Source organism: Parasteatoda tepidariorum, chromosome 2, assembly GCF_982258835.1.
Source record: "Parasteatoda tepidariorum strain Cologne lab strain chromosome 2, Ptep-v5.0, whole genome shotgun sequence".
NCBI lineage: Eukaryota > Metazoa > Arthropoda > Arachnida > Araneae > Theridiidae > Parasteatoda > Parasteatoda tepidariorum.
In genome coordinates this window covers 43656800-43672604 of record NC_141756.1, presented here as the reverse complement: position 1 = coordinate 43672604, position 15805 = coordinate 43656800, and the positions used below count along the sequence as shown (strand labels likewise).

Genomic DNA, 15805 nt, shown 5'->3' with positions numbered 1-15805 from the left:
ATATTAAGTTATATTTAATTGTAAAATGCCGATTTCAAAAATTAAAAAAAATTAGTGCAGGAAATCAAATATTTATAAAACAAATTGTTATTTTGAATGCCTTTTTTCCCACTCTGTTTGAAATGCAGGAATACCTTGAACCGCAATAAAATGCTAGCTCTCAATAACCTTAATATGCTATATTAAACATTATTATTATGCAAATCAAAGTATTTTTAAACTTGTTTACTTTATTCTTTGCTTAAATTTGAGCGGAGACTTCTTTCCATTTATTGACATATTAATGTCACAGCAATTTAGCTCGAGATAATGGTTGAATCACTTTGCTTCAACTTAAACGGAAACATGACAAATTTAACCCCTTATTAAGATCGTTCTCCAACTAAACAATTTTTCCAAAAGAGTCGAAAAACAAAATTCAAGAGAACATTGCAGAAAATGTTTTTTTAAATGTTTCCTTAAAAAAAAAGTATTTTTAATCAGATAAGAGGGCAATGAGGACAAAGTGGTTATGAGGACACTGGTCAGTCATTTTGAATAATCAGGGTTCTATTATCTCCGGTAGCGGCTTAAATACCATAAAGCTTCAGATCGATAAGTTCCAGCTTGTCTGTTAATTAAAGGCAGCTAGTGTGTAATGCTCACCACATAACCCCCATCATGCGTTAGGTCTTTGTTGATGATAATGTTGTCTCTGTATTTATATAAATGATAATGATGAGCTTTTACTTCCATAACTTCCTTGAATGACTACTGCCTGTTGTGTAGATGTTTTATTTATTTATTTTTGTTTATAATCTGATAAATAATTTAATAAATGTTATAATTCTAGACTTATTTTATTTTTTATTCGTATATGCCTCTGTTTTATTTTTTAGGTCTGTTTCAGCGTGCCATATTGCAAAGTGGTTCAGCTTTTAGTCCATGGGCCCTTGCTCGTGATTCAGCAACGCATACTCGGTATCTTGCTTCAGTTCTTGACTGTCCTACTCGAGACAATACTGCCCTTGTTGAGTGTATCCGTCAGCGTTCCATATCAGACATTATGAGGGTGCAACTAGATCTTCCAGACTTTCTCACAGCATTCGGACCAACAATTGATGGAATAGTAATTCCCAATGAGCCAGCTCTTCTCATGAAAAACTACAAAGACTTATTTGGTCAATACGATATGATGTTTGGTGTAACTAAAATCGAATCGATTTTTCGATTTTCGGCCCATGAAGAAAAATTCGGTATTGATTCTCTACGGAGAGACAGGATATTTAGAACATTAGTTAGAAACGTTTTCACATTCCATTTGCAAGAAATTTACTTGACAATTTTAAATGAATATACAGATTGGTTACATCCTGAGCAACATCCACTGAATATTTTTGAAACTACTGTGGAGGCTTTAAGTGATGTCCTTACTGTAGCACCCATGTTAAAATCTGGGAATTATCATTCTATGTCTCACGCTGCCAAAACATTTTTTTATGTGTTTGATCACCAAACTGAAGAAAGTGATTATTCTCCAAGAATGGGTTGTGTTAGTGGTGAAGAGTTGAATTATGTGTTTGGAGCACCTCTTGTGTCTAGCTTGGCGCATTTTAGCTCAAATTACACGCGTTCGGAATACTCCTTAACAAAAGCTGTTATGACATACTGGGCAAACTTCGCCAAAACAGGGTGAGTTGTTTTACATTATTCTCATAGTAATGCTCTTTTTTTGATCTCTATGATGAAAGTCAGGAGAAACAAAAATAACAAGCATTCAAAATTATAAAATGAACTTATTTTGGGTATCGCAAATTCTTGCAAAATATACTTTATGAGTATAATACTAATAACGTATGTGTGTGAATATTATTTTCCTCTTTAGTGCAATTGTTTTTTTCTTTTCGAATAAATATTTGATTGATTTCTTTAATTTTGAATATAACTACGTTATTTCATAATGTAAAAATTAAAATTTTTTATTTATTTACCTTAATGTATGACCAAATAAAGTGCGCTTGTAAATATTGACAATTACAGCTCATCATGCTGTAGAAAAAGATGAATTAAGAATTTTTTTTACGAAGATCAAATTTATTAAAGCAATAACATCACACGTTATTATATGTTTAACTATATATTTTAAAGGAAAAAAATGAAATGAATAAATTTTAGCCCGTTCTTTTATAAACAATAATCTTAGAAATAGGTTATACGACAATAACAATGAAATCGAACAAAAATATGCTTACCAAACAATTTTAATTAGCATATTACTTTAAATGATAAATTTTGGGATGATCAAATTAAAATAGTAATTACTCAGTTAATTACAGTCATAAAAATATGCTTATTATGTGGCTCAAACTAGCATTTGATTTAGAAAACTTCAAAATCGCTAATAAAGTCTAGTGAATTAATGAGGCGAAAGAAAGGGGACTGAAAATATCAAAGACAATTTAATTGCTAGAAAAACCACTTAATTTAATCGGACACTTATACCATCTTTAATGTGTGTAATTTCACCTTCCTTAAACAGTGTCTTAAGAAATTTAAAAAGTATTTTTGTTTTTCTTATGTTGTAACTCATATTAGATATGCGTCTTTGCTCCATTTTTAGCATAGATTCTAAAAATTTTAAACGGTTATAACGGAACTCCTATTATATAAAGTTTATAAAGAAATGTCGGAATAACATAATTAAGTACCTGCAACTTAAGAATATGAAGACCGCTGAAATCAGTTGGCAGTGTATAAGCAATGCGGCGCGTTAAAGTTACAGCTATTAGGCTCAATTTATTATCATTCTGAATCAATTTTCAGATCAGGCTTAATTGCTTGTCTCGAAGCTAATTTAAGCGTCATCGTCGTATTTGATTGGCTACTGAAATGAGGTATAGGCGAATGCCTCGATTTAGCAGCCAATCCGTTTTGATACCCACTCGTGACGTCGACTGCAGACACCCAGTTGTGTTTCATACGTCATTATATTAATGAAAGGAAATAAATGCATTTTTATCGCTTTGAATTTATAGAAGAATATTTATTTAAAAAAATAATTATTATTTGTAATGCAACAACAATAATGTCGAAACTTTAACTAAACTGAGCGAAAATATTTCGTTTCTAATTATTACAAACTTAAATCATACATACAATTTAAAATTCCAAGAAGTTTAAATAATTATAAAAGGTATTTTAATTGATACTGAACTTCAATTGAATCGTAACAAATAAAAAAAAACGTATGTATGGATAAGAAAAAAATCTCTGCATCATCGAAATAAAACCGAGCTATTATAAATCTTGTTAATTCATATAAACAAGCTACGACATAAAAGAAACAACAGAATCTATTTACTCGCGTTTTCTTTCAGTCTTAGAAATTTCAGTTATTTCAGTTAAAATTAAAAAAAAAACTCTAATGATTAACACACAAATTATCTTAATTACGTCAAAAAAATTTACATTACTTATCACAGCTTCTCGATTGCTTAGGTTATCGTGTGTTAAGCCAAGCTTGCATCTTAAATTTAAAATAAAAAAGGGAAAGAAACATAGGATTCTGTCGAACAAAAGTCGTACTTAATCTTTGTCTGATAACTAATTAAAAGTGTTTTTTCAAGGAATACATTCTGAGGTATAAGCAAATAAATTGCTTTCAAAGTTGTATTTTTAAATCTATTGTCATTTAATCAGATGTGACCGAGGAAAAATGTTAACAAATGCTAATGAAGAAAGTGTTTCCTTTTTAACCTTACCTTACGCAGATATCCCTTCTAATTATTTTTATTTTGAACGAAAAATTTTAAAACACAATACAATTGTGAATAAATTATGTGCTTCTAGTTAAAATATATTCATAAAACTATTTAAAATATTTAGTATTGATGTAATAATTTTATAAATAAAAAATAAATGTTATTTTGAAAATTCAGAGAAGTAATTTTAATTTGGTAATTAGATAATGTATTAAATAGTGTAAGCTATATTTATGCTGAGATAATACGGGATAACTGAGACATTTTTATAAAAATATTATATTGCGATAGAGTATTAGAGGGCTATTCCCCCGGTTCGTTTCCGCTTACCAACCCCGATTATTGCTTTAAGGTTGTTTCTTGGCTTAAAACAGTTTTCCTACGAAAATTAAAATCATTTACTCAAAATATATCTACCATAATGAATTCTGTACTTATAGGGTTGTTCCCGACTTTTCACCCAAATATTTCCCTTATGATTCCATTAAAATCTATTAGTTAACATAAATAATTCTTTTAAGTGATAATTTTTCAAAATAACATTTAAAAATTAAGAGTATATTGTTATAAAACTTTTTATAAGTTCACAGTCTTAAATTATTATTTACGCTTATCAAACGGACGGATATATTAAATACAATTATCGCATTCATCACTTTGCACTAAATCATTTAATGAATTTCTTTAATCTAAATCATAACAATATATTACAATATGTGTACAATATCAATATATTACAATCATAACAATATGTGATTTGCACCGAGAAATAATAATTGTAAAATGGTCAACAACATTAGATACCAATTCAAATAACTTTATTTTAAAAGTTAATGTAGAACTACGTTAAAGTAAAAAATGCAATGATCTTAGATCTCTTAATAAAGAAAGCAATCAAAATCAAAATTGTAATAATAGCACTACAGGTAAATAGATTTAAATTAGAGATGTAGAAGTATTTATTCTAAAACAATATCATTATGACTTTTATTAACTTTATGCTGATGTCAAGCAAAAAAATATTAAAATCAATATAGAAAAAACTGGATTCTAACATGTGATTCTTCAATCGACAGAAAAATACCGAAAACAATGGAAAACTGTGTCAGGTCAATAAGTTTTTGTGCTAGAGGTATAAGTATGGATAATACGATGAAGTATAATCCAAAGAAAAAATGACACTTACATATTAAATGCATTAACATCAGAACAACCGACATTTTTACCTACCTAGATTAATGATTCTGGTCACTTTGAAAATCATAAGAAAATGAGTATTCTAAATATTTGAGCACATCCATGATAAAAAAAGACATACACATTGAAAAATTTACGTTCTTAAGAGAGATTTTGAGGCAAATTTGTTAAAACTTCCATAGTTACGTACATATATGGCAACGTTACTTTTAATAAGTAACGAGTAAAAGTACAAGTATTTTTAAAAAAAGTAACGAGTAAAAAGTAAAAAGTTCTTATTTTAAAAAGTAACGAGTAAAAAGTACAAGTAAAAGTACAAGTACTAAACAATAAAAGTAACGACTTAAAAGTGCATTTCTAGGAAATCGAAAATTCAAAGTAAACTAAAATTTTATTGAATAATATTCTTATGTTCTTTAATGTTTTTGCAAAATTGTTGTTATTTATTTAATTATTTTTAATTTTGAAAGTTGTGGATATTAATTTATTTTTAAATTCGAAGAATATTATAATATAATTTTATAATATAATCGTATAATATAATTTTAAAATCAAATATAATTTTAGTACCAAACTTTTTATGGATTTGCACGAAAAAGAAATTTTATCTATTGATTTTAATTTTAATTTATTATTTTTATTTATTTAAATTACCATTGATTTAAAATTATTTTACTCCTTAGAAACGCGTTTTAAAAGCACAAACATAATCAAAGCAAACACGGGGTTTCAGATAGCTTTGTGATCTTTGAGCTAGTAAAAAATAAATGAATGTGCAGTATAAGTTGAAACAGAAAGTATTTAAAGACGAAGTAAGCTGTGAATGCATATATATTGCAGATTAATTTTATAAATTAAAAAAACTTAAGCATTTATTTTTAAATTTAATTTCTTTTTTTTTTAGAAAGCTTACTGAGTTTTAGAAAAAAGTAACGATTTCATTCGATATTTCCGTTACAAATACTTGTACTTTTTCCCTAAAAATGTAACGAAAGTACAAGTATAAGTACTAAATTTAAAAAGTAACGAAGTACAAGTAAAAGTACGTACTTTTTACTTGTACCGGCGGTACAAGTAACGAAAGTAAAAGTACTGCCATATATGGTTACGTATGATATTCACGATGTAGAAATTGTTTTTAGTTTACATTCATAGTTTTCTTCATCATGCCCATTTGAAATTTTTTGGCTCATAAAGAGTAAACAAGTTCTTAGGAAGTAAAAAGATTTCTATCGAGTTATTTCTTTTCTACAAATCGAAGTAACTGTATGCTCACCAAGCTACTTCTGTCGTTATCTTTTCCTAGATATGTTAAACGGTTCAAGGGATATTTGGTCTTAAGTTCCTTAGCTAGCCAAAAATATAGTACAGAGTTCATGGATTTATTTTATTTCCGAGTACTGAATGCATTTTTTCCTATGTAGTTTTTAATAACAAAAGTTGTTGATTGAATTTGATTAAGTTTTCCAGCTATAAAATACAAATTGGAATTTTTTACAAGAAATTACCCTTTCATGGATGGTCATAGAAGTTCTCAGCCATTTGTGAGCTCATATCTCGAAGTGATCGGAATTGAAACCACTGACAATTGCGTAAACAATTACGAGGGCTAGAAGAGCTACAGCGAGGAGGAGGGGGGTTTCCTTCGTGAAAAATTTTTTTATATTGTCAATCTAGTCAGGCTCGAGCTCTTATAAAATTAAGATAAGCAATGGAAGAGAAACATCATGCTGAATCCAAATATATACTCTCAAATCCAAATATATACTCTCAAATCTCTATAGTGGTCATTTTGACAGCAAATGGTCGTCTGTTTGAAATTTCTTGAAAAAAATGATTAAATAACAATTTATTTAATTGCTATGTTACCATTTATTTAAGCTAACTGCTTTCTCATAAGATTATTTACATATTATCTGTAAGTTATATTAAATGATTTCATAATGTATTATTACTATCTTATTTGTATCCACTTCTATTCTGTTAAGCCTAATTTGAATTAGGCTCCATATTCTCTCTGTGCTGTGTTTATCTTTGATTAGCGAACTAATTTTATATGAAGATGTATTATACTGGCATATTTAATCCACTACATTTAATTTTGTTTCATGCACATTTAACTTCAAGTAAATTCTATTTCTAGAAGTTCAATCTAGCAATCAAATTATTCTTATCAAAGCAGACATACATATTTTTACATAGATAGATGATTTATGATTTTTTTTACTGTTATTGAAAATACGTTGGTATTGAAGTTTATTTAAATAAGCAATCAAGGAAACTAATGTAGTGAATCTCATACCAGGACACAAACTAAGGCTAAAAAATGTACTTTTCAATCTTTCATTGATAATCATGTGCCATATGAAGTTTTCTTGACATTTTCACAATATTTGATCAAACGAAAATATAAATCGTCAAACTCGGTTGATGCGATTGACTTTATTTTCAGGTAGAAAAAAGGGTATTTTGATGCCTCAGATTAAAACATTCCTGGACAAGATGAGTTCCTTGAGGCTTTCAGGAATATTACTGTTTTAATGGATGTTTGTGGTTATTTTAACTCTTTTTTACATTTATTTAAGCATTATTTGTTTTTCCAATCAATTAAATTTAACGTAACGTAAATAAAAAGTATATATATTTGTCAAAATATTGTTTCAATTTTATTGTCAGATGCATACGTCTTCAGGTACAGACTTAAAAATTTGGAAGGCAGACTTTCTTAATGCATATTGGTCAGAGCTATTAAATAAGTAACGAAATCAGATTCAAACATTTATATTTTCCGCGAAAACACACACTTTTTTCTTGATAGATTTGATATTAAGTAGTAGCTGAAATTTAGAAAGTATGTTCACAGAATGGTAGATAATTTGCTTATGACGAATCATAGATTAGAGTCCCATTGCTTTCAAGCTAACAGTGGGAGGTTTTCGAGATTTTTCTCTACATGTAACGCAAAGGTGGGTTACGTTTCCTCTAAAATGTCCTCCACGAAAGTAAAGTTCTCCCGAAACTTGATCTGAAAGTTCCCTTGCCTTCTGGATTAGTTTCAAATTTACAAATCTACAGAGGTCAACATTGATAGTCGTAAACCCCAAATTGAGTCGACTGTTTAACGACGGTTATAAAATAAAATAAAATAAATATAAACGTGAAAGGTTTCGCCGTACCCAGATATAGAGTGTTCGTCTCCCAATGTGGTAGACCAAGTTCGAGTTTTAGCGTTGGCTTGTTGATATGATTTCCACACCCGCCTCTTACAGACCTCAAAGCTGACATAAAATATCTACAGTAGCTGACAGATCATGGGTTAGTCAGACTATCCTTTGGAGGTTTACTTGGTTTTTTTACACCATCTAACGCAAGTACCGTTTAGTTCCATCAAAATTTCTTCAACGATGGCATATTTTCTCCCAATACTTGATCTTTAAGTTCCCTTGTCTTCTGGATTGAGTTCAAAATTACAAAGTTACGAAATTAAACATTGGTAGTCTCAAACTCAAAATTCGTTCGAGTGTTCAACGACGTTTATAAAATAAAATATAAATAAGAAAGTAGAAATATTGTTTATAAAATAACAGCATCTCAATTATAAAATTATTTTTTTGACAATAATCAGAGCAAAACTAACTTTAAAAATTATTTATCATTCAATTAAAAATGATCAAAGAAAGTGTTAAGTAAAATGCGTAAAATTATTTTGTGAATATTAATAAATATAAATTATATTTGCAAAAAATAGAATTAGAAGAGAATCAATCAAAAAGCTCCTAAGAACTATACTCCCACCATAACCCGTCTTTATGTTATAACTCCCAATGAGAAACTAGTCAACCAATTTCATCTGAGTTTTGCATTTTGGTATCTATAACTATTTAGATTTTTTTCTTTTAAATCAAAACATTGTGAAACATATTGCGCATCAAGTAACTACCGTTCTAACGCTTAATTAATTTATTAAGTTTTCTGCTGAATGTACCTGAATAGCAATCCTTGTTTAATGATCCTCTCACATGATTTCTCTGTCCAATACGAGAGCATAAAACGCTAAGACGACAATTTTTTACTGTAGACAGAGACATTATTTTAGATGGAGACATATTTTTAGTTATTTTAATTCCTGTTGTACTTTTATGTCCTTTAGAAATAACTAAAATCGACTTAAAAACAATTACATTTATTTTAACAACAGTCAATATTTTTTCACCAAATATAATTGCAACAAAAAAACATTTTTTTTCAATATCAATTATTTCTTATTAAAATTCAATAATAATTTAAATGCAATATATTTTTTTGTATTGATTTAAAGAATTTCATAATGTTTTTACTATAATTCGACATTTATTAAACGGACATTTTTCAGTATTTTTCGTTAAAAATCAAAAATACTGACCTTTATTTTAAGTGAAAAAATATTTTTAGACAAAATAAATTGCGAAATATTTATATAAGCTAAAGCTGGCATTTGGTGAGAGCGAAATCATTTTCAGGCATCATCAGGCATTTTCACGTTACAATCATCCACAAAATGTTTCATTTTTCAAATTAGAAATTTAGTTGTTCCTTTAATATGAATGTTTGAATACATTGTTCACTTACGATCTTTCAAATCTGATTGTTATGATTACATAATCTATTTCTAAAATCAAACATTGTATCCGTGTAGAAACGTCCAGATTCTTTGTTACACAGAACCTGAATATAAAATTGATAAACTTTCCCTCAACATCTAATTACTTTGGTCAATTGGTTAATTAAATTTTCATTACTGTTTTGTAGTTTTCGTTTGATTTTTTTCACGTTAGAAAAAATTTGAAAATAATTAAACAATAACAGCAATTTCAATTTTGAAATTTCTTAAACACAATTGAGTTATTTTTCATAAAACTACTCATACTGAAAACTATTGGTTGTTTACATAGATGCTATAAAATACCGGCTTAGAAAATTGATAGTTTTCACTTTTTTTCTTCTTCTTTTGTTTACTCTAACTTGTTAATTACGATTTATTAACAAATTATCAGTCTCGGAAAAGTTGTTTGCGTCGCTTAAAATTTTTGCTGTACTGTTAAATAATATTGCAGAATGCATTTATAACTCGATCTAAATTCTAATTCGAGCTTTGGAATGCATCAATACGTCATCAAATGTCAATAATTTTAAACACCATAAAAATTATAATTTTTAATTTATAGTCACATGATGCATCGAAGGTAAATAAATATTGAGCAATAAATTTCGTATTTACGATAACTGTAGGCAACAATTATACTGGGCGCATTATCAGCAACAATATTCTTGCAATAATTTCAGAAAATTATTAACATTGAATATTTTATTATTAATAAATTACTAGGAAAAAGATATTATTGTTAAAGTCAATTCATATTGTATGAGAGTCATTTGAGGTGAACATTATTTTTTTAAGATGTGTCCAGTAGTTCACATTAAAAAGTCATAATTCATTAGAAGGTAATGTGTACATCTAATGTTTATTATTAAATACCAATATCTAATAAAATGCTAAATATCAATATTTTACATTTGTAAGATTGTAATATTTATGATTTAAACCGTTAATAGCTATTCTTTCTCTTCTGTTAATATTAATATAGACAGTAAATATGCAGATTTAACAAATCAATATCAAGTGTGTATTTGTAACTTATAGTTTAATAATATTTTTTGATAATAAATACGACCTTTAATGATCAATTCCCGCTTTTTTTATTAGTAATAGACAGTAAAAAAACATTTTTTTCTCTAGATATAGGTGTCTAATAGAGTCATGATAAATCGTATTATTTCGTTTTTTTTATAACTGTATATAATGTGAAAACTACAAAAATTACAAAAATAATTATAGTAAATTTTATAATATTGATCATTGAAACGTAATTTAAAAAATATACAAAACCATCTGCAAACATTTGAAATCGTGGAATGTTTAAAATTAACAATTTTTTAAGCACTTTGGAAAAATGAGAACACAATTGGTTCTGATGTTAAAAGAAATTATCGCGCCTATTCTTGTGTTTTAACTTTTCAATTTCTTCTAGATTTATGTTTATCTATAACAGAACAGCCAAAAATTGAGGCAAAGTATGCAAAGGGTTAATACTCTTGATCTCACATAATGTTAACTTTTTTTGTATTTTAACTAGAATATTAATTCAACTTTAATTATAAAAAATAAATTAAAATTTCTTTTTCTTTGTTAAATGAATATTTGTTTTCTTTGTAAGAATGAAGCAAGACAACGTGAATGTAGTAAAAATTTAAAGAACAAAAATAGAAATACTAGTTTCGGTTTCATAAACGAGAACCTTTTTCAATGTTGAAACACAAAACAACAGATTTGGATTTCGATATTGAGAAAGGTTCTTGTTTATTGAAGCAAAACTATATGTTCATTTCTGTGCCTTTATTTGGACTTCATTCCGTTGTTTTTATTTACTCGACCCAATTTAGTTTTACAGAATTAATTAAAGAAGTACTATTTAATCCGACAAATATAATCCTTTTAACCGCAAACATTAAATTGAGTTTAATGCATATTGTACAAAAATGGAGCTACAATTTATGCTTAAATAATCCCCTAATATCAAAAATAAAAAATAATAAATTAATTAAATTTAATGTAGCATCATGCTGTCCCCAATTTACACCAGTTAGATTAGAGTTGATTGATCAAATAGTAATATATTTTTGAGTGTTTATCTTTTATAGTTAAATGATAGCCTGACTTTTTAATTTCACGAAGTAAGAGGATGTAAAAATAAAGCAAGAGTTAAAATTTACACAAAACCTTCTTTAGACTACGATAAAAAATATTATATTGTAGGTGGCGCAAGTTGTCTTTTCGCGAGTAGTGTTTACTCTATTGTTTAAAGTGTTGAGTGAATGGAGATTGTGGAGTTTTGAAGTTTATTAAAATTATTGGGGACTTGAAAATTGACTTTATCAAGGCCAAGTGGAATGTATTTGCATTACGAAATAATATTCGTAACATTTTTCAGCACTGATTAAGTAAAAAAAAAATATTTCCTATAGGAAATATTTTCTTAATAACTTAATATTTGTATATATAATAATAAATAATATAATTTCATAAATTTTATTCTCTTCTATTATATAATAACTTAATAAACGCAAATGTTTCTAATGGAAGTTGAGTTAAATATTATAGCAGTGGCTTTTGTCCAAAGAACGAAATTCTTAGAGTAAAAGTTTTAGTTGTCTTTTATTCATAAGGTCTTTTCAAAAAATTAGTTATTTGATTTATTTTGCAGAAATTGAAAATAATTCCTTTTGACTTCTCATTTGCCTCTGGTATATCCTTCTTATCATTCTCATTGACTTCTTACATATTTTTTAATCTTTTGTTAATATCGGCGTACTTAATTCCTGTCTTATACACAATAAAGATAGTTATCATGTATTAAACAGTTATCCTGTCACATATCAAAACAGTAACACTAGTTTAATTCACGTAGTACCCGTTGTGATCAATAAAACTTGGCACGCATGTTACCATTACTCAATGGCATTCATCAGTCTTGCTATATATGTTCTAATCTTGCATTCTATAGAATGTCTAGTAGGGCGTATCGAAAAAATCGAAATTTCTTATATCTTTCTGCGGTAGTGCGGAAAAGATGTGAATTCCTATTATTAAAAAAGGAGCGGAATCTTAAAACTCTGGGTTGATATCTTCTGTTGCCTCAAGGGGCCTAAAGTTCCAAAAATTGGACTAAAAATGATTAAAATACAAAAATTAATGCATAACCACAGATTTCGTTGATCGGTTTGAGGTAGCACTTAAAAGTTACAATATTTTAAAAACAACAACTATAATAAATTTTAGAATTACAGGCTAATATCTTCTGCCGCCTCATCGGCATCTAATTTTGGAAATTTCGACGCATTTTGGTACTTTTCTGTATAACTGTTTACTGCTTGCACAATGCGCAATCGAGACAGACTGGATTTGGCGCTCTGCCAAAAAAAGTAGAACAACCTTAGTTTGAACCCTATTTTGACAGTTCTTGTCAGTCAAAGATATGGTGTATCCAACAGAGCCACGGCTGCTATAGCATGGAGTGTTATGAAAGATCTGGGTTTAATATCGGAATCAGATACCAGCCTCGTTACAGACAAAAATGAAATATGGAGGGAAAAATCGAGAATTTACAAAGAAATTGTCTCAAAATCAAATGAAAATCGTTCCACTGTATATGGCTTTTATTTGCATGGACGGCATGACAGAACTTTAACATCAGAAACACACGAGGGCAAGCAGTTCCAAAGAACAATTGTAAAAGCTCATTACTGTATTCTATCGGGGCCTGATTCTACGTACATGGGACATGTTACGCCTGCAAGTGGATCTAGTCTTCATATATCTAATAGCATTTACGAATATGTAACAGGTGATTTATTGGTTGATCTTAGTAACCTTTTTGTTCTCGGGTGTGACGGCATTGTAGTGAACACAGAAGTGTTTAATGGTGTAATTCGCAGGCTTGAATTGAAACTTCAGAGGATGGATTATCTGCTTACTTCATTTCAATGAGTTGCCATTACGACACCTATTTGACTCTATTGACGGCAAGTCATCTGACCCCACATCTTACACCGGAGACACAGGACGGAACCTCAAAGGATGCGAAAAGTTTTCAATTGTTGCTTTTAATAGCATTGAATGCGTGATGCCAGATATTGATTTCACCACTCTCAGTTCAGATCAGAAATACTTATTAAACATTTGCACTGCCATTAGTTCTGGCGTTTGATGTTCAGATCTATCTAACTGGGAACCAGGAACATTGAATTTGGCTCACTGGCTAACAACTGCTAATCGAATACTGAAGTTATATGTATCTACATCAAATCCCATCAAATGAGTTGCTAACTTTAGTTGTATTCATTCTAAGAGTCTGCGCACCCTCATGGTTCCGAATAAAGATTCATCATTCCATAAAAGACAGTACTAGACACCTGTGGCATTTCATCAATTCCTCTCGCTACTTGCCTAAAAAGTATCGTGACGTAATCGAACCAATTATTTCTCGCAACGCTTACTTTGCAGCTCCAGAAAACATGCTTTTGGCCATGTTAACGGATGAGGGGTGCCATATTAGGACCCTTGCAGCTCGGCGGATTATTAAGGCAAGAAAAGTTAGCCCAGAAGGAAATTGAGATTCGTTATTCCTGCTCTTAACTTTGAAGCAGTTGACTATGTAGATCTCATTGACAGGCAAGCTTGTTATGTGACATCACCTTCGTTCTCAGAGAGATCAGTTCTCAGGAACTTCTGAAGATGATAAAGGACGGTATGCCAATGGACTGCTGGGCCTTTATTAAATTTCCTTCACATGCACAAGTAGTGGAGCGGATTGTGAAACTAGTTTCTGCAGCTTCGGGAAAGACAGTAGGGCCGCTGAACAGGGATAGATTTATTAGAGCGACACTAGATTTCAGAAAACATATGTCAAAATTTGAGACAAAAAATAATTACTAACAGTAATGCTTTTGTCATTTGTATGTTTAAGAGGTAAAATAAAGTCTCTCTTCCCATTAATTTGAGGTTAGTGTGAAGTTTATTTACCTAATTTTTTTGCCTTCATTTTCCAAAATTTTGTGGCGATGAGGCGGCAGAAGATATTGAAATATAATTCTAAAATTTTTTATGGTTGTATTTGTTATAGAATAGCAGCTTGTAAACACTACCCCAAACCGATAAACGAAATATGGGTTTGTTTATTTTTTTTTTATTTTAATGATTTTTAGTCCAATTTCCGGAACTTTCGGCCCACTGAGGCGACAGAAGATATTGACCCAGAGTTTTGATATTCCGCACAATTTTTAATGATGGGTGTTCACATCTTTTCCGCACTACCGCAAAAAGATCTAAGAAATTTCGATTTTTTCGATACGCCCTAATGTCTAGTCATTGTATAGAAAGATACAGAGTTTTCAATACAATTCTATCGAATGACTACACAGTGTGTGAATAAGATAATTGATTTCATGCTTTGCCAGTCGACTTTAGACACTTCAGAATACCAGATATTCTACATTGACGGTAACATATACATTACATGAATCAAGAAGAACTAATTCATTAAATCGAATCTTTGGTAAATAAAAATACACGCGCACAAAACAATTAGCAAACTGCATTAAATCAAAGCGTAAAATCTGGAAGAATTAAAATCAGGTCATCTGGGAAAAGTGAAAATTCATTACACCAAAAAGTAATTCAATTATTTGAGATGTTACTATTGCTTTCAATCTACTTTAATTTAAAATGGCCATCCTCCTCCTGTCAGCACATATAGTATTCTATCAGCTTTTTCGATGCATTTCTTCTGTAATGCTAAAATGCAGAATGATTTTATGGTAGTGATTACTGTCTTTTTAAGCCACTTTAAATTTCGTTAGAGTCGTTAAATTAATGTAGGCTAAATTGCATAGATTAATAGCTTTATTTTTATTTCAAATTTCTTTTTCCATAGTTGATATTCTTTACATACAAAGTTTTATCCCGATCTATGAACTGTAAAAGTTTTCGTGTATCTGAATACCAAAAACAGGGGCATCTACTTTCCACCAGATTGGTGTTCCACTACGTGTTCCTCGACACCAAGAACCAAGTGTTGTTCCTGGTGTAGTGAAACACCAAAAATGTTCTCTCACACTACTTGGTGTAAAGTAGTAAACACCATATTTTTTATTCAGTTATTATTCAGTAAAATTTATAATTACAGTAATATATGAAACACATTAATCAATATAGTTCCTTTTACCGTACAATATAAAGCAAAAAATCGCAAATTTAGGATGCATAAGCACGA

At 29.3% G+C, this 15805-nt stretch overlaps 1 protein-coding gene across 3 annotated transcripts in view; it reads left to right on the top strand.

Annotated features, from left to right (window-relative positions):
• Positions 1 to 15805, top strand: part of LOC107438593 (neuroligin-4, X-linked-like) — a 194023-nt gene that overhangs the window by 153992 nt on the left and 24226 nt on the right. For all 3 annotated transcript variants that reach the window (XM_071177467.2, XM_071177468.2, XM_043053860.3), the window contains exon 4: positions 879 to 1671. In XM_071177467.2, the coding sequence (XP_071033568.1) occupies positions 879 to 1671 (793 nt within the window). The remainder of the gene's footprint in view (positions 1 to 878; positions 1672 to 15805) is intronic.